At 40.7% G+C, this 21,003-nt stretch overlaps 1 protein-coding gene across 1 annotated transcript in view; it reads right to left on the minus strand.

Annotated features, from left to right (window-relative positions):
- LOC122798356 (cryptochrome DASH-like) overlaps window positions 1-21,003 on the minus strand; it is an 807,604-nt gene that overhangs the window by 498,154 nt on the left and 288,447 nt on the right. The window contains exon 4 of the mRNA XM_044067208.1: window positions 17,691-17,821. Coding sequence (XP_043923143.1) covers window positions 17,691-17,821 — 131 coding nt within the window. The remainder of the gene's footprint in view (window positions 1-17,690; window positions 17,822-21,003) is intronic.

The raw sequence follows: 21,003 nt of genomic DNA on the forward strand, positions 1-21,003 counted from the left end.
CAGACGCCATTTTCTTCAGTTTTTCTTGCCCCAGATGTCAGGTTCCCCAAATTGGTAGGCTGAAAAATATGCCAATAAGAAATGCATGCACAAAAATAACATTTCCTTCATCTACAAGCAAATACACCAAAAAGGTTGTATAGGATAGAGAAGTGCAGATAAGTCCCAGCAAAGAGAAGGGGGATGGTGGATGGGTAACCTGGACTGCAACAGTGAATACACTCGAACATCTACATTTATGGTAGGTACACAACTGTACTATGTTCATCGTGTTTCACTGTTGCAGTCATTACTCTTGGGTAGAATCCCAAAGCTGAGGATGGGTGGCTGGGCTAAATAGGATTAGGAGAGGCTATGAGGCCCTGCAGAACTGCAATGGCGAAGCCTGCTCTGGACTTAGAGTAGAAAGGCAAGTGGTAGTGCTTTGTAAAGGTGTGCTCTGAACTTCAAGTTGCAGCCTCTAAGATATCTTTGGTTGGTACTCCTCTGAGGAAGGCTGCTGAAGTGGCTGCTGCTCTGGTGGAATGAGGCCTAATGCCCTTAGGCACTGATTTGCCATGTTGAAAATTGCAGAAACAGATGCAATGGCCTATCCATTTAGAAATAGTCTGTTTTGAGATAGCCTTTCCTTGTGATCCTGCAGCATATGACACTAAAAGTTGCTCAGTCTTTCTGAAAGCTTTAGTTCTGTCCAAGTAGAAGCGCAACTGCCTGTGTATGTCCAAAGAATGCAGAATTTTCTCACCCTTGTTCTGTGGATTTGAGTAAAAGGTAGGCAAGTGAATGATTTGGTTGAGGGCTACAATGGACACCACCTTAGGCATAAATGTAGGGTTTGTCCTCACAGAAACCCTGTCTGGATGAAAAATGATGAAAGGTTCCACAGCCATGAGTGCTTGTAACTCTGAGACTCGCCTTGCAGAGGTTATTGCTAGGAGCAGAGCTGTTTTCCAGGATAAGAATTTTATATCTGCTGTTGATGCTGGCTTGAAAGGAGGCAGTGTGAGTTTTTCCAAAACATAATTGAGGTCCCAGGCTGGAATTGGTGCTCTCCTTGGAGGCCTAATGTTTTTGGCCCCTCTGAGGTACTGTCTTATTAAAGGATGAGAAAAGATAGATGGTTCCGTATTGTAGTGGGCTGAAATGGCAGAGGCATGAATCTTAATTGATGAGAAAGAAAGGCCTTTGTTCAGCATCTCAGTTAGGTATTGTAAAATCTGAGGAATATTTGGTACGAACGTGTCAATGCCTTGTTCCTGGTTCCAAGCACAGAATACCTTCCATTTTTCTGCATAAGATTTTCTGGTACTGGGCCTACTGGCCTCCAAGATAACATCCATAACAGCTTTTGAAAGTGGAGTGTTCTGAATGGCTACATTATCCGCCATGCTGCCAGATTTAAGGTCCTGAGTTGGCTGTGCAGGATCTGATTGTTTTCTTGGGTCAGCAAGTGAGAAGTTTGAGACAATATCCATGCTGGACCATAGCCGGCCTTAGGCACAGGCCAACTAGGCTGCCGCCTAGGGTGCTGCTCTAGCAGGGGCATTTTTCCAGTATTTATTTGGTGTAGGCTGACCAGAATGGGGGCACCGGGTGGTGTGGAGGGGGCGCCATGGAGCCCTTTTGCCTAGGGCACCAGTTGACCTAAGGCCGTTCCTGTGCTGGACCTTGAGACAAGCTCTTTAGGATTGGGTACCAGTGCTGGCGTGGCCAGTCTGGTGCAATCAGTATCATTTTTGGCTTCTCTTGTCTGACCTTCAGGAGTACTCTGGGAAGGAGAGGCAGTGGGGGAAAAGCATATACTGTTAGATTTTTCCAGCTGAATGATAGGGCATCCACTTTCCATGCTTGCTTGTGATAAATCCTTGTGCAAAATCTCTGCAATTGACAGTTGTGTGGGGAGGCAATTAGATCTATGTCTGGGCATCCCCATTTCCTTATTATCATGCTGAAGACTTGTGGATCCAGTTTCCATTTGTGGGGATCCATGAGGTTTCTGCTTAGTTCATCTGCCAGAGTATTTGTTTTTCCTGGCAGGAATTGTGCTTGCAGGTGAACTTGAAAAGCCAACGCTGTGTCCCATAAGGTCATTGCTTATCTGCAGAGGGGGAAGGAATGTGTACCTCCCTGCTTGTTTATGTACCACATGACTGTAGTGTTGTCTGTCTTTATCAGTAACTGTCCTGGATGAAGCAGGTCCTTGAAAGCTGTCAGGGCATTTTGAACAGCTAGCATCTGTTTTTGATTGATGTGAAGATGCATCTGGTTTGCAGGCCATGTGCCCTGAATACATTTTCCTGCCATATGGGCCCCCCAGGCATATTCTGATGCATCCGTTGTCAGTGTCTGTCTGGCTGTGGGTAAACTGAATGGCAGACCCTTGTTGTGGTGACAGGCTTCTGCCCACCATCGAAACTCCTGTTGTAGGCAGGGAATGAGTGCAATTACTGTCTCCAGGCTGTGGCAATGCTGAGTCCAAACACTTTTCATATACCATTGTAGTTTCCTCATATGCAGTCTGGCATATGGAATTAGTAGAATGCAGGATGCCATGAAACCCAAGGCCCGCAGGATTTTCCTTGTAGATAAGTGGGTTTTTGTTGCCAATTTCTTGAAGTAAGTAGTCAGTTGCTTTTGCTTGTCTGGCATAAGATAAGCCATCTGGGCAGTTGTATTTAAGCTTGCACCCAGGAATATTATCTCTTGAGAGGGCACTAGTTTTGATTTCTTTTCGTTTACTGTGTACCCTAGGCCAATTAGTAATCTTTTTACAAACGCCAAATGCTTTAGAAGAGTGTCTTTGTTCTCTGCTTGAATTAGGCAGTCATCCAAGTAGGGATATATTTGAATTCCTTTTTGTCTGCAAAATGCAATTACTGGTGCCAGACATTTTGTGAAGACCCTGGGCGCAGTAGATAAGCCAAAAGGCAGTGCAGAGAATTGGTAATGCATTGAGCCAGCTATGAATCTGAGGTATCTTCTGCAAGATTGTCTGATTGGGACATGCAGGTATGCCTCTTTTAGGTCCAAAGTTACGAGCCAAGCTCTCTTGCCCAGCATGGGCAGTAGCTGCTGTAGAGTCAGCATCTTGAATTTTGGAACTTCCAGAAACGTATTTAGTATAGACAGGTCCAGTATTGGTCTCCAGGTTTTGTCCTTCCTGGGTACTAGGAAAAGTCTGGAGTAAAATCCTTGCCCCTGCTCTTGTTGTGGTACTTGCTGAATGGCCCTCTTGTCCATGAGGGCTGTAATTTGGTTTTGTGCCTCTGCCCATTGATTGTGTAGCAGGTCTGGCATGCCCTTTGACCTTGGTAGAGTGTGAAAATGGAACCTGTAGCCTTGGGACACTATGTTCAGGACCCATTTGTCTTGGGTAACCATTTGCCAATTTGATGAAAAAAGAACTAGTTTTCCCCCTAAGGGGGCTGTCAAAAGAAAACTGCTTGGAACTGGTAGAGGAAAGTCATTTGGACTGTTTCCTGTAAGGTTGTGATTTGTCTTCTCTGCTTTTGGAGGTAGGAGCACCCCATTGTTTAGGCCTGTATGAGCCTTGGGGCTGAGATCTGCCTCTGGGATACCTGTATCTGCCTCTTTGTGGTCTGTCTAACACTGGAAAGGACCAATTTTTAGAAGGTCAGTTCCTGCTAAACCTGGGTGGCTGTACCTGTAAAAAATCCTTGACTGTCTGCATGGATTTTGCTTTATCCTCCATTTTTTTCAACACCTCTTCTGCTTTAGTAACAAACAAAGTATCATGCTGTAATGGTGCATCTAATAAGTTTGCTTTAACATGATCAGGCAGATTCTGTTCCTTTAACCAAGCATGCCTTCTAACAACAGAACCTGTAACAGCGGTCCTGCAAGAGGCCTCCAGTGAATCATAACCACATTGCAAAGTATGCTTTCCCACTTGTTCAGTTGCATGCAATAAATCCTGCAATTCCTTCTTCTCTGAACATTCAGTATTTGTCAACATTTTCTGTTTAAGCAGTGACATTAAATATTGCTGATATTTAAGCATATGAAACCCTTACATCCAGGGTAGCAGAAGTGTTGACTTTTTCCCCCATCTGTCTAGAGCCCTAGAATCCCTATCAAAGGGGACAGGGTTTTTTGCAGTGGAAGCTTTAACCCCCTTGGGACCCTGAGATATAGTTTCTGGGTCAGCAGCGGGGTTTTTATATAGGAATTTATGAGAATCCGGGACCCTGTAGTATCTGTCTGGCTTAACAGGTGCAGGGGGTAAAGAGTCAGGGGACAGGCCGGACTCTGAAAATACATCATCCACAATGTCTAGAACAGGTGGAATAGCAAGGGGTCTGTGCTGAGGAATTAGCAGAAAGTCTCTGAGCCTTTTCTTAGATTCAGAATAATCTTGGCTCTCTCAGTGGAAATGCTCCCTCATAGTATGCAGGGTTTCCCCAAAAGAATAATCCTCAGAAGGAGAGGCTGAAGGAATGGATTCTTCAGCATCAGAATCCTCATAGGGAAGCATGGAGTAATCCTGTTCAGAAGAGGAATCAGAGAAAATAGATACCTGATCAGAAGAATCATACTCTGTCTCTTGCCTAGGCCTCTTATCAGGAGGGGGAAGGGAGCCCCTGATCAAAGTAATTAGGTCTCTGGCCATTTTGAGCATCTGTTTTTGAGGCATGGAAGTCTGAGTAGGAGAATGCTGTACTTGTTTCTTTGTCTTCAGAGCTGCTTTAGTCTTTGTCTTTGAAGCTGAAAATGGCTTAATATATAGTTGTGTAGGTCTGAAGACACCCTCAGAAGATAATGCCTGCTCAGCGGCTCCAGACCCATCTGAGGGAATGATTTCTGAGTGTCCAATACCTTGAGTATCCAGAGGCCCAGTCGGCTCCACGTGGGAGTCGGTAGCGGCCTGTGGCTCTGAGGTAGCGGGTGCCAGTGGCTGCGAAAGCGCCTCACTGAGAAGCGGCGAACCGGCGACTGGCCTAGTAGAGGCTTCATCATCAGTTTTGGACCTCAGATGCCTATCCTTGTCCTTGCGTTTTTTGTAAACTCCGGTTGTTGGCTGGTCCGACGGCATTATATAATTAAATCTTCGGCCAAAGTAATGAAATGCAAAATCGAACCGACGCATGATAGTGCGTTGGTTAAATCTAGCACTAAACCAACAGGTAGCAACGTTGTGATCAGGGCCTAGGCAAGGAATACAGTAAGAGTGAAAATCCTCATAAGGTATTTGCTTCCCACAAGAAATACAATTGTTAACTTTTTCTGACATCGGTCTGGAGCAAGAAAAAAGTTTCCCCAACGGGGTACTTAGCTTTAATGAAGACCGGTTCTGAAATTCGGATTTGAAAATCTCAGGAGTCAGCCGACCGGCACTTGCAAACTGCTTTTGCTTTGGGCACCTTGCGGCAAGAAAGACTAAAGAAAATGGTGTCGGCTGCATCTTTCATACCCCTGGTGCACTGACGTCAGGGAAGAGGTGACAGCAACCGACGCCGGACCTACACTTTAGAATTCTGGCCGACTGAGGGTAGCCTGCCAGCAGGATAACCCAAGAGTAATGACTGCAACAGTGAAACACGATGAACATCCTCAATTTCAGGTTAACTAGGGCCTGTGTTAGCAGCTGTCTATTTGACACAAATTATGTCCTTACATTCACTGCTTCAGTATTCTTAACATATGGGGATTCCCTGCCGTGGAAGCCCAATGTCCAGCCATTCTACCAAAGACTTCTGTTGCTTTAAAGGTACACCATATGTCACATAAATGATCCTTGCATAGCATAGGGCATAAAGGTGATGTTCAGGCCTACCATAGTCAGAACTTCTTTTCTGCCAGCCCGAACATGTATGTTCACCATCGGTCTGTTTACCTGCGTCTGTTTTCTGCCAGTTCAACGCATTTTCATTCTCCAGTGACTACCTATGCCTGTTTGCTGATTTCTTTACAGTTGTAGACATACCTCTCAACCTGGAAACATCAAAAATCTGGACAAAGCCCATGGAAAATAGGTACAAATCTGTACGCTGATTAACATCTAATTTGCACACACAATTACATAACTCCACCCACTACAATGGAATTGTGGGATACCAACTTTCAAACACAAACTGAAGAACAGACAACCAAACTATGGCAGACCTATGTCCCTCATGGACAGCAGCAGTCAGTGCTGATCATGGAATCGCTCTGCTAACAATGACCATATAACTATGATCAACTAGGGCAAATGGATTTTTTTCCATGGCTAGGCTTGCAAAGGCCCTAGGGCCATTAGCCTAGTAACCTCCTATGAACCTATGATCCTAGTAACATATTCTACATTAGCTAAAAACGCAATAGCACACTAGTCAGTGTCAGCAGACAGGTGTATAATTAAATGAAAGAAGTAAACACATCAGCACATCTGGACACATTGCAGTTAAAAGCCCAAACTGTTAAACCTGGAAAGTTCTATTTCAAATATGATTCAATATTCTATACAGAAATACAGAAATCAGATTCAACCAATGGATGATATTCATATTATTCTCCAAATGAAATATTCATAAAACTTTCTTCTTGAATATATTTCCTGATGTAACTTGGCTAACAGCTGTCTTGCATTCACACTTCTAGGCAAGGTTGCCACCAATTGAAAAGACAAAAAACAGAAAAAGGTTTGTGTCTCACTTTGCTCTATCCTTTATTCCACCAGCTACATGCTCTCCCTGCCCAGTTTGTTATACAGTTTGGGTCATCACTGTGGCTGGATGTCTTTTTTCTCCCTTCCGTTTTATTTTTTGTTTACTTATAGACATAACTGGATTGCACTGACCCTTGTAAGAAAACTAGTATTTGGAGTCAAAGACTTTACAAATACCGGTATTCTGTTTGATGTGGCAAACAAAACACTGGTGTTTGTAAGGCCATTTCCAAATTAACATTACTGGATCAGTCTGCAATTTTCTGAACTGTCTTTGAAAAAAAACATGATAGGTGGCAACCTTACTTATAGGCAGTAATGTGCTTTTAATGTTAGTCTGTGGGGAACAGGAATTCATGAAACAGTGGTGTCTCTTCTCAGTGAAACTGACTACTTGAGAGAGTTTAGTCTCTGGGTTGTGACTAGTGACTCTCTCAGTCAAGAGATACAGTTGTCAAATCACTTGTTTTTGTTTCTTTTAATTATAAAAAAATAGAACTAGAGATATGGTTTACAACGCTGCCATATATTGAAATAGTTTGGATACATTTTCAGGCTTGGTAGATCCATCTGTGAACATTCTTTGTGTGAAATCTAGGCTCATAGTTTCACTAGGTGTCAGTAGTTTTTTTGGTAAAGCTGTATAATAATCATCTGAGTACTACTCACTTGCCAAAGTATGGCATTGTAATTACTGAAATCAATGTGGAAAGGTGAGTTAGCTGTGTATAAAATCACTTTTCAGGAAAATATTGAACAATGAAAGTGTCAGAAGTCATAAACAGAGGCCACTTAGATTACTGTTTGAAAATGATGGGCTTGAAATCTTGTATAACGAAGTTAAACCCAGATGCTGAATAAATTGAATTCTAGTTCATAATGTTAGGAATAATCACTAGCTAAGAACATTTCAGATTTTTTCTCCTATATTGTTACACACACACACACACACACACACACACACACACACACACACACACACACACACACACACACACACACACACACACACACACACACACACACACACACACACACACACACACACACACACACACACACACACACACACACGCGCACGCGCGCACACACACACACACACACGTAAATCCTAAATTAAATCCTTTCTGCATAGACTTACTTCTCCGTTCACAGCCAGGAGTGAGTAAATCCATTTCAACTGGCGCAAGCTTTCTAAATGAAACTACAGCCAGGAATCCATTTCGGCAAGCCTACATAAAATAAATCCCCAGGAGTGAGTAAGTAAATCCGTTTCAGTGAGCCTAAATTAAATAAATCCTTTCCGTTTGCCTTCATACTTTCTGTTCCCACTCGCTCTGAAAGCATTTGAACCGGAAATACATCTGCCAAGCTTTATTCCGACAGGCTGGTAGCCCTGATGAGCTGACGTCATCACGCACATGATGACGTCAGCTCACAAAGCACAAAAAGTAAAAAAATTACAAAATAAAGAAAAAAAAATCGTGGCACCCCATTATTTGGACGCCCAAAACTCGGTAAAAAATTAGTAATTTGGGACAGTTGGGAGGTATGGTTGCAGATAAGTGCCCCTTTGGGGGTTTTAGTTTTTTCTTGTCTTGTTTTGAGCTCCTTGGGGATAGTGTCATCCAGGAAAGGTAAATGCCAGTGTAGGAGATAGATTCCCCATAAAGCCCACCAAGATAAGTGTCTTTTTTGTCTAGGAGCTTCTCTTGACCATATGTCTTGTTCAATCTGTCAGGTGTTCATCACAAAAACCCTTTGCAGTAGACTTTCTTCCCTTTCCTTGTATCTTGAGAACCAGTGTCTTAAGCTTCTCACTAAAGATGTAATGGAAGGAATCTCACACCCCAGAGGGTCAGTCATTAGGGAAGAAGAAGGTGAAAAGTTACAGCTGGAATCTACCTTTGTCCAGTTTCTGCCAGGTGTTTCTCCCAAGGTCTTTACAAAACCAGAGGCTCGCCTGGCTGTGTTGTCAGATTTCTTTGCAGTGACCGCATTGGAAGCCGGTGAGGATCTGGCTGTCAGCACATCTAAAGAGGCTTTGCAAGTGTCCATTTCGGACATTCAGGGAGAACCATGATTGACTTTTTTTTGAGGGGCCTAGGGGAGTTCCTCTGCTTTAGTTGGAAGTTCCTGACACAGTTCTCCACTGTCATACTGGGCCTCAGCCTTCACAGTTTTTGGCACGGATGTGCCCTTAAAAAAGAACATGTTTCTTCTGCTCCTAGGGATCCAGAAAGTGAGTGGCAGGTTTTTACTCAGGGGCTATTTACTGCTTTAATGTCCTTAAAGCCTCTTCAAGGAGTTTTGGTTCCTGCTCCTCCTTGCTCCTCTACTCCCCTTAAAAGGCCTAGAGAACAGGATTCTTCTGTGGATGAGTCAGATTCTGATGATAAATCCCTGACTTATTCTACTCAAATTCCTTCTCGTTTGGGCTATGGGCCATAAGAGGAGGGATCTATTAGTCCTGATGTTCCTTGTGAGGAAATTGCCTTTGTGGGCACACACTCTAGGATGATGGATTTTTTTAAGTGGGGATTGTGCTGAGATCTCTAATATGCATAAGATGTACTATGAGTTACTGCAATTGGAATCTCCTATGCCTGTGGCTATTCCTCCTCTTTTGGCTGCTTCACTGGATGCTTTTTTCAATGCCTCTCATGCACCTGATTCTCTGCACCCTTCTCCCAAGAAACCTGACAGGTTTTACAGGGTGTGTGAAGATTGCTATTTTTTATATAAATTTCCTGCTGCTGACCCTCTGTAGTGTCTGTAGCCTCTGGTAAGCCATCTCAATTGCTTCCTTCGCACAAGTTATTGCCTTCTGACAAGGACAGCAGAGCTATGGAAAGGCTGGGTAAGAATGTTTACATTTCTGCTACCCTAGCTTTTAGGGTTATTAATTATCAGACCCATATGTCTAGGTATGTTTTGGCTCTTCTTTCTCATGCCTGTCAAGTTATTTCTGATTTTCTAGACTCTGAGGGTAAAACTTCTTCTCGTTCCTTGCTAGGGACTTCCTTTCAAGTCATTTATCATTCTATTACATCTAGTTATGATGCAGCAGATACTTCTTCTAGGGCTGCTATTTTTTGGTTCAGTGTTGAGGAAGTATTCTCAGTGTAGGCTTCAACCTTTACCTGATGATATTAAAGTTAAGTTGATGGATACTACTCTGTATTCTAAGTTTTTGTTTGGGGAAGCTGCTGCTGGTTTGTTTAAGTTCCTTCAGGATAAGAGTACAGCCTTACAGGAGCTTAAACGTGTTTATTTCTCCTGTGCCTAAATTTCAGAGAAACTACCCTGCTAAGCCTGCCTTTGTTCATAGGCAATACCACCCTTCTACTAAAGGTAAGAACAGTGGCAAATGGGTTCCTCCTGCTAAGGCTCCTCAGTTTTCTGGGACTCTGAAGCCTTTCTTTTCAGACAAACCAGGTACTGTATGACTTGTCAGTCCCTCTCCAACTACATTCCTTTTTCTCTTCCCCTTTCTCTTTCACTTCTTGTTTGGCTTCAGATCACTCAGGAGTTTTAGGTTCTATCAATCATTCATCATGGGTACTTCATGGTGTGGACATCTTGTCCTCCATTTATGGGCATTCTTCAGCCTCCTCTGGAACAACTTGCCTTTTTCCCAGAGGTTCTTCAAAATCTCTTGACTCACAGTACTATGTAAGAGGCACCTGTGTCCCAAAGGGGGAAAGGGTTCTATTCCACACTATTTCAAGAACCCAGGAAAGAGGACACTTGGGGACCTATTCTAGACCTCTTCCATCTAAACATTTTTCTACAAGTGCCTTCCTTTCAGATGTTGTCCCTTGAGATTCTGCTTCCCCTCTTGCTTCCTCAGGCCTATATGGTGTTTCTGGATCTCAAGGATGCTTACCTCCATATTCCGATCCATCTTCTTTTCAGGAAGATTTTGCATTTCTCTGTTGCTTCCTCGCATTTTCAGTTCTTTGCTTTGCCCTTTGGCCTTTCTACTGCCACAAGGGTGTTCACCAAATGCCTTGCTCCTGTGATTGCTTTCTTGCAGGCTTTAAGAGATCCAACTATTTCCTTACTTGGACGACCTGTTGATTTAGGCATCTTTTCCAAAGATCCATTTGCAAAATCTTCATTTTGCCATTTCCCTTCTTCAGAGTCTGGGGTTCACTATAAATTTCAAAAAGTCTTCTCTGACTACATCCTGGGATTATGTTTTTCTGGGTTGCAGGATTCATATGGTGCCAATGCTGGCTTCCCTACCTCCTCCACAGGCCTTAACTCATTTCTTTCTTTCACACTCTTCTTCCTCTGACTCCCATTACTGCCAGGGAGTTTCTGAGAGTTCTGGGTTTCATGACATCCACTATTCTGGTGCTCCCTCTGGGCCAAACTTCACTTGAGAAAGTTTCAGTGGTTTCTGAAGTCAGTGTGGCTTCAACATGCACATCCCCTAGACTACGTAGTTCCTCTTCTTACTCATCTCAGACAGGAACTTCACTGGCGGATTCAGCAGCTGTCTGTGAATACAGGGATTCCTTTTCATCCCCTTCTTCACTCTCAGGAATTGTTTGCAAATGCTTCAGACATGGGATATAGGACAACATTTGGCTCCCTAAAAGTTCAGGGGAGGTGGCCACCTCGTCAGCAGAAGGAGCACATCAATGTCAAAGAGCTGAGAGCTCTTCTGCTGGGTTTTCAGGCCTTTCATCATCTTTTCTCTCCAGGGCCTCTCAAGGTGTTCACAGACAATACCATGGTGATGTGGTATATCAAAAACAGGGAGGAAAGAGATCTTATCTTCTTTGCCGGCTGGCACTTCTGGTATGGGATCTTGCTGTCAAGTATCAAGTGACTCTTCAGGCAGTTTATATCCCTTCTGGTCAGAACACTGGGGCAGGTCCTTAACTCAGTCCCATGAATGGATTCACAGGGATGTGTTTCTGGACATTATCCACCAGGGCGGTATTCCTCAAGTGGATCTTTTTGCCATCCCTCTGAACAGACAACTTCCTCTATTTTGTGCCAGAGTCCCAGGTCCTCTGGTATGGAAGGTAGATGCCCTCTCATTTACTTGGAAGGGGATGCTTCTTTATGCATTCCCTCCCCTTCCCCTCATTCCAAAAGTCCTGTTCAAGAATCAACAGGATGCTCCCAAAATCTTGTTGGTGACTCCCTTTTTGCCATGACAGCACTGGTTCCCTTTTCTTCTGCATTTAGCCAGGGGCAATCATCACAAGTTACCTCACAGGGTGGATCTACTCTCACAAGACAAGGGATCTCTCATCTATCCCCACCTGTCCACGCTTCAACTGACACTGTGGGTGATAGGATTTTGATTCCTCAGAGACATTCCTTTGGTTCTCTTTTACTTGTGTGAGTTGCTCAATGCTGGTTTGGCCTATTCTTCTGTTAAGGCCACTTATCAGCTGTCTCTGCTTGTCTGCCTTTTTCTCCTCCTTTAGCTTCTAGATTTGTGGTGAAACAATTTCTTAAAAATGTCCTTAATATTAAACCTCCCAGGAAGCCTGTTCCTCCTCCCTGGTATCTTAATTTTGCTTTGGAGAAGTTAACTCAGACTCCTTTTGTCCCTGCTGCTTCAGCTTCCTTGCAACATTGTTCCTGGATGACTGCTCTTTTGTTAACTCTTACTTCTGCCAGATGGGTGTCTGAGTTACAGGCCCTTATGGCTTGTTCTCCTTTTCTGAGCTTTCATGAGGACAGACTGTCCTTGTGCACTAACCCTTCTTTTATGCCTAAAGTGGTTAATGAGCTATCACTTAATTAGTCTATTAATCTTGTCTACCTTTTTCCCCTCTCCGCAAACTGACAGTGAGAGGGTTCTGCATACTTTGGACTTGCATAGGTAACTCAGGGTTTATTTGGATAAGACTACGGCTATTAAAAAATCTGATCAGTTACTTGTTTCTTTTCATCCTAGAGCTTTGAGACTTGCTGTATCCAAGCAAACTATTTCTTATTGGATTTCTAAGGCTATTTCTTTTTTGTTACACTTTTGAAGGCAAGAGCCTTCCCTCTTCAGTCAAGATTCATTCTACTAAAGCTGTAGCTTCTAGTGGTGTTTTTTTTTTCAAGGGCTTAGATACTAATTCTATTATTGAGGCAGCTACCTGTACTCCTTTGCATACCGTTACCAAGCACTACAAGTTGGGCGGTATCTCTAGAACTAGGGCTGGTTTTGCTAGTGCTGTTCTTTATGGCTTTTTAGGGGGCTCTTCTGCTCCTTCCCCCTCCCTAGTTTTTTCTTGAGCTTTGGCACTCTCCCATATGTTAAGAATATTGCAGCAGTGAATGTAAGGACATAGTGCAGTTGTGTAGAATCTTACCATAATGACAGATGTCCTTGTCTTCACTGCTGCAGTATTCGCTCCCTCCCTCCCTCCTCCCCCCTAGTTCTCTGCCTTCCTGGATGTACAGATAACCTCTTGGGTTCCTTGGACTGGTGTTCCTACTAGGGCAATCAGCTCTGACTATGGAAGGCCTGAACATCACCTTTATGCCCTACACTATGCAAGGAGCATTTGGATGATGTTCGGCATACCTTTAAAGCAACAGCAGTCTTTGGTAGACTGGCTGAATGTCGGGCTTCCACAGGAGGGAATCTCCATATGTTAAGAATATTGCAGCAGTGAAGGCAAGGACATCTACAATTATGGTAAGATTCTACACAACTGTATTTTCCTATTAGGAGGGTTAAGTTTCATTATTTAAAGAGGCCATAGTTATGTGTGTTTGTAATATGTTATGGGGTGTTTTTCTCTGTGTTTGGTTTCTTGTTTGATGATTTTTATTGAAACAAAAAGTCTTGTAAAATGTGAAATAGGTTCCAATGTTGATGATAAGAAAAAACTATATAAAGGATTAACCTGCCAAACATTAATGGGTATATGTATCACAAAAGATGGAATTAGATATTTAAAAACAAGCTGCCGTATATAATAGGCGGTAATACTGACTTCTTACTATAATGGCAACTCTTTCCATATTATCTTGGAATATCAATGGTCTCACAGGTATACACAAAAGGAAAGAATATTTAATTATATTTAGACATGCAGAGTACAAATAGCAATGCTACATGAGACACATTTGGAAAGAAATGAGCATGTGGATTTGTTCTGCAGAATATTAGGGACAAAGGAAAAGAGGAGTACTTATAGTAATAGCCAGAGGAGCTCCAGTACTGACAGACGAGGGAAATAAGGTTAACAATGGCAGATTTGTAGTAGGAAGGGGCAAGGGGTGAGGATTACACTGACATGTTTGTATGCCACCTAAAACTGCTATTTTGGAGCTTAACAATTTTGGAAGAAATAATCAGCTTTTAGCGGGGAATATTACTTATAGGTCGAGACTGGAATTTGATTTGTAACAATGAGGATGTATCTAGGGGGCATAGAAGGAAAAATATAACAAAAGAGGGTAGATTTCTGAAGAAATTTATAAAAAATATTTGGTATGAAAGACATGAATTCAGTAGTAAGAACTTGGAGAGAATTCATAGATTCATGCATTGTTACTGAGAAGATAGAAAGTACTCCAGAAGTTATTACTAGTAAGTGGGATAAAATGAAAGTGGAGTTTAAAAATAGAGTAGAAATAAAAGATAGAGCGATCTAGTTAAGAAGTAATAAGAATTATTTAGAAGGGCTAACAGAGCTTAAAGTATTATAAAATAAGGGGAATCACACAGGAAAAGAAGAGGCACAATTGCAGAGTGCTAAAAGAAAATAAGGGAGCACCTGCATAATATGCCTGAATTTAGAAAGACTGCTGTTAAGCAACTGTTTTTTTGATAATAACTTCAGATCACAAAAACTTCTGGCACAACAACTTAGGCAACATAAAGTAGAAGATGTTGTTGCCAGTTTTAGAAGGCATATAACAGACACTCTTGGGAACAAGGGTTGGACTTGGCCAGGCTTGTAAGGGCCTTAGGGCCATTAGCCTATGATTCTATAACAATAAAAATAGCCATCGATCCTGTAGAGGTATTAGAAATATTTAAGAAATATTATGAAAATTTGTATAAGCAGAGAAGTGGGAAAATCATGAAAAAGCACTAATGGAAATATTTATGGAAAACTTAAACATGCTAATGTTAGAAGGCAGATGAAGCTCAACAGCTAAGAGTTAAGGCAGGAGGAGATGAGATAAAAGTGATGATGTATAACCAATCTACAGGAAAGTCCCCAGGTAGTCTGATGGAAGTTTGGAAGTTAGGAGGGAAGAAAGTTATAAAGTTTTTTTAACAGTATTTTAAAAGGAGGTGGCTGTAATACGTACAGACAGTACAGACCCATCTGATCCGGGTTCATATAGGCCCATCTCAATTCTAAACCATGATTATAAAGTGGTTATGTCTATAATGGCTAAAAGAATCTCAAATGTGATGCCAAAATTGATAGGTATGGACCAGTGTGGTTTTGTGGATGGGGAGGCTTTATAGAACAATGATGATCCAGAGGGAAGCAGAATGTAAGAAAATACGGCTGTTACTGGTAGGTCTTGATGCAGAGAAAGCATTTGACAGAATAAGCTGGGATTTTATGAGTAGGGCAATGGAAGCATTTGCATTTCCTGATACAATAACAAGATTATTTAGAAGGATATATGAGGGACTGGAGGCAAAAATCAAAGTGGGAGGGTTCCTTTGTAGTACATTGCATCTGAAGGCAGGGATATCCTCTTTCCTCTTTGTAATTTGTGTTATATTTAGAACCACTGGCAAAGAAAATAAGGGACTCAAAAATACAAGGAAATAATTGGTGCTGTGTTCAAGAAAAGTTGGCATTATTTGCAGATGATATTATTTTATACATGATGGAAACAGAAAAGGATATCTCACTGTTATGGAATATTCTGAGACAGCTGCATTTTTTTTGGAATATAAAATTAATGAAGGTAAAACAAAGGCTATAGCTATAAACTGTGTACTCAAGTATGAATTGGTCCAGCAATACCCATATTTATGGGGACATGATAAAATGAGGCATTTTGGAGTATGGGTTAAAAATGATTTGATTATGGCAGCTAAGGATATGTGGAAAGAAATTAAACAAAAGATAATATAGAAAGTGAAAAACTGAAAGCTCTTGCCCATGGATATGCATAACAAGACACAAGCAGTAAAAATGTTCTTAGTCCCTTTAGTTTTATACACAGGTCAGGTATATTTTTATCAACCAGAGAAGTTGTGGACAGTAATTAAAGAGTTGAAGGATTTTATCTGAGATGGGAAGAGGGCAAGAGTCAAGGGGGGTAACTTGATCTTCCTAACAGAACAAGGTGGTTTACGATTACCTGATTTGAAGAGGTATTTCAGAACTACACAGTTAAGGCTCTTATACATAACACAAGCAGAAAGCTACAATTCAAAATGGAAAGGAATGATAATGGGGGGGGGGGGGCTGTAATTCAAGAAATAAGGAAACAGTGGGATTTTGGATGCAGATTCTTAAGGAGAATAACAACAGACATACAGAATATTATATTCATAAAGTAGCAGAAAATGTACTAAGAACTAAGCCAACATGAAAATGAAGAAAGGAGATTCTGCTGATAGGGATGACTGGAATAAAGGGTAAAGAGAAAAGACAAGAGAGGTTTGAAATTTACTGGAGGAAGCAGGCAAAGGAACAAAGGTACTGGGAATAAATAATTAACAGAAGGAATAGGTAACAGAATGAGAAGAAGCCAAGTAGACATTTGGATTATTGGCTAGTAATTACTTTCCTTATCAGGGACTGATACCAGAATATACACAAAGAGAAAGGGACAGGGGGACCCTAAATGAAAGATCTGCACTGGCTGAGTTTTTAAATGACTCTAGAAGAGAGCTGCTTTTAAAAAAGTATAATCAGCAGGGAATATAAAATATTGCATGACAACTATAGGAATCAATCATGAGAGGTCTGAAAAAGACTGGGAAGAGAGATTAGATATGCAATTCATAAATAAACAATGGGAGGACATATGTATAGCTCCCAAACATGAAACAACATCTAGAAGATTTAGGATTTTTGGCCAGAAGTACTTGCATAGATACGTTTATTCCCCAAGCAGACTCCAAAAATATTTTTCTCAGGTAGATGGCAAATGTTGGAGGTGTGATGGGGAAGAATGAGGCAACTTGGAACATATGTTTTGGGAGTGTAATGAGGTGGCTGACTTAAAAAAATTCCCTCTAGAGTACTCTGTCAGGAATACTGGGTGAGCAAATGAGTGTAACTAAGGAAATTATTTTTTTAAACTGGAATACAGGATCTAACTTGCCTAGACATAGTAAAGCTTTGTTGAGTTTAAACCTGGTGGCTGCCAAAAAAGCAATTACTAGAAAAGGGGTATCAAAATTTAAACCAACTATACTTGAAGTAGTGAACTTTGTCACTGAGATAAAAGAACAGGAAGTGGGACCTTTAGAAAACGGTAGGAGCAAATTACATAGAAAGAAAATGGAAATTGTGGGAACAAAACATGCAGAAAAATGTTTTGCAGAAGGAATGAAGTTTAAGAGTAGGCAGGAACTGAATAATTTATGAAATGTTGCCAAGATTATACAGCACATATATGTTTATATATTCTGTGCTGTCTGTAAATGTGAACTTGTTAATATGGTTTGATTACTTTTATATAAATGTAAGTTTGCCTATGTTACAAGTGATAATTCAATAAAGGTGTTCAGCAAAATTAGAGGAAAACACATGAGAAAATGGTGCTCTGGTAAGGTCAGTGATTAAGAATAGGAAGCAAGCGACAGAAAAATTGGATCAAGAAAACTAATGACAGACTGCACAGCATACAACATTAATTTCTTCTGTGTCACATAAGACTTGAAATCATTTCCTCTTCTTAGAATAAAACAAACCTAATAGTCACTTTGTAACATATCTAAGACTACTAGCTTTCCAGACTGTCTGTGGTATTACTAAAAGAGTGTCATATGGTGACACAACAGGAGCTTTTATCTTCCATTAGCCACTGAACGATAACTGGCAAATAAAGGAGAACCCACCTGGATATATGCCTGAAAGGAAGGTCATCACGGTGATACAGTGTTGATCCCCAAAATGTTACAACGTTCACTTTCAGTTGAAAACAAACCTGCTTCACGTTGTTCTCCACATTCAGTTCCTCTGCAGTAACCTTAATAAAATATCCAAAGCACAGCACATTATAGAAAATCTGCATCACATCACATTCCTCCTAATTCTGTGTGTTTTCCATCGGTTACATAATCCTGCAGTAACTTATTTGTTTTGTGAACATGCATGAAGAAGCTGCACAGTATAACAGTTCAAGCTGAGGGTGTACAAGCAGAAATCAGAGTTTAAATCCCAGAGCACATGGTCAGACACTGTGCATCTTTAAGTAGGTTCACATATATATCTGTGCCATCAGATAGTATATGGAGAAAGACTGTTAGCTTGTTTTCTCTTTACCATATGCTTTAATCTAAAACACGCATACACACACATTTTTTTGCATAATTAGAAATCACATTAACTGAATCAATGCCATGTGATACAGAGAAACCTAAACAGACAGATGTGGAGTTTGAAGGCAGAGAAGACAGGGCTGAACAAAGCAGTCTGCCCATTTCCCTGTATACCTGTATTAGATAAACTTCAGATCTAACTTGACCAGCACTTTACGTTCTACCTCTCTGAAGAACTGCTTTCTGTCTACCTCATAAATTCTCAAATTCTGTCACCTTTTCTGATCTTACAACCTCTTCAAAGGAAGGCTATGCCAACCTTGCCAAACTCTTTCTGTGAAAATATATGTCTTGATACGTCTCCTAAACTATCAACCTTGTATCTTCAGTATGCCTTTCTGATCTCATTCATCTCCTCTCTCTCTCTCTATCTCTCTCTGTCTCTGTCTCTGTCTCTCTCTCTCTCTCTCTGTGTGTGTGTCTCTCTCTCTCTCTCTCTCTCTCTCTCTCTCTCATTTTCTTTCTCTCTCCTTAGTATACCTCCCACTTACTTGAACCTCTTGAATTCCATTAGGGTACTTAAAGTTTCAATCTCATACTCTCCTCTTATCTCCTATCATAAGTTCAAATTATCTTGTGTTTAGACCTGAAGAATTTCTAGGAACACAGAGTTCTTTAATTTATGAATGCATTTTCCATTCCTAATTGCTGTAAAGTGGCTTAAATTTGCTGAAACAAAGTTGAACTGGTAAATTATTACATAATCTTAAGTGATTCTATAAAACAAAATTGTACCTTTCCCTAGTGTTGTTGCAAGAACAGCAGTACGGTGCAGTGCCACTAAATAAGTGTCTTCTCAAATTTATGCAATTCCAAACCTAACATTGCTTGCAATGATACCTCTCTAAATGCCTGATATGCCTGGCGTAATATACCACTAACTAACCTAAAGCTGATACTAAAGAGACCAAGTTGGTACAGCCTATCCAAATAATGAAACCCCACGAATGATAGTATTTGGCAAACCATCTCTATACCACCTCAAGCACGTTTACCTCAGTCACGGTATATGCACATAATGATGAGTTATATCTCAAAACTAGTTGAATAATAGACTTAAGTTTGATATTACTGGATCCCTAGTATTCACTGATCTAAACAATAATCCCCTAAGTCTCAATGTTCTGAACTGAACTACTAAAGCATTACCTCTTAAACAGCAATGCATTATTCATATTTCTCTTAAGTTGGTCATAAACAAATCATTGCCTGACCTGAGCATTCAATCCTTATACAGCCAAAAGTCATAAGTATAAGTCACATCTTAAATTTATTTACAATGAATTTTAAACCAAGTTGTTTTGCCCATGAACTAATTCTGTATAGAGAGATGTGATTTCATTTAAATAAGGAGATACAAAAACATGCACCGTTTACAGTCATCCACATACTTGGAAATCTAACATCTGAACATTAGAAAAGAATAAATCAAAAAAATCAAGTAAAACTGACCACAAGAACAAACCATGAGGAACACTCACATTCAACAATTGACAGTCATAGGGTTCCCCTAAGACCAACACTGTTTGTTTCCTCCTTCCTAACCAAATATTTATCCATATAATGATATATACATTAACTTTATATATAGATGTGTGTGTGCATCATACCTCTCAACTGTACATATTCTCAAAGAATGTCCAGATTTTTGCCTCATATTTTGTACCCGTTTTTCATAAAATTGTGGTTTTCTGGCAAATTAGTGGTAAAGCATTAAAGTCTGAAGCTAGAAAATAATGACAACCATTTGAGTTTCAGACTTCATACCCTTCAGAAAACTCATGCTAATGCAAAGCATGTTATTCTATCAACTTTTTATGTATGTAAGAGCAATATTTAAAAACTGTCCCTATTTTTGGATCTTTGTCTTACTTTTATTTATGGATTTGCCTGGATTGAGAGGTTGAGAGGTATGGTGTGTGTGTGTGTATGTATATACACACACACACACACACATACATATATATATATATATATATATATATATATATATATATATATATATATACACACACACGTATATATATATATATATATATATATATATATATATATATATATATATACACACACACGCATATATATATATATATATATATATATATATATATATATATGGATCTAGGACGTTTGCTCGAGTGAGCAAACGACTGAAACCCAAACGGCCGGGCATACTTACGCGAAAGTGCTTTTCACCGAAGAAGCATTTTCACGTAAGTATGCTTGTTGTCGAGGCTGTACTACGGTGCGGGTAAGGGAAATTTCCCTTTTCCCCACTGTAGTGTGGTCTCTGAGGGAGAATATTAAAGTAGGGGTATGTGGGGGGCACAACTAAAATGTAAATGTAGTGTTTTATTTATTTTTTTTTGTAACACGCTTTAACGAAAGCGCTTTTTCGATAAAAGCACTTTCGTTAAAGTGTGTTAGTTTATTATGGATTCAGACGTTTGCTCACTCGAGCAAACGTCCTAGATCCATATATATATATACATACATATATATATATATATGGGTCTACTTTGTTAGAACGAAAGACCACAATACCAAAACCAGAAGGACGAAACCCCGGAACATCGAAAACCGCGTAACTGCAAAACACACACAAAGATACACACAACTGCCTCAAACTACCAAACACACAACCCTACACTAGAGATAGGCAGGGGGGCCAAGCCCCCCTGCACCCCCACACCCCCCTACTTTAATATTCTAACTCCGAGATCGCACAGACACACAAGGCAAACTCACACCCACACATTTCAGTCCCTCACAAACATACACACCACAGTCACAACACACACTTACACACAGCAATACCCCTTACAAATAC

The sequence above is a fragment of the Protopterus annectens genome, chromosome 3.part1, assembly GCF_019279795.1.
Source record: "Protopterus annectens isolate FY-2018-M chromosome 3.part1, PAN1.0, whole genome shotgun sequence".
NCBI lineage: Eukaryota > Metazoa > Chordata > Ceratodontiformes > Protopteridae > Protopterus > Protopterus annectens.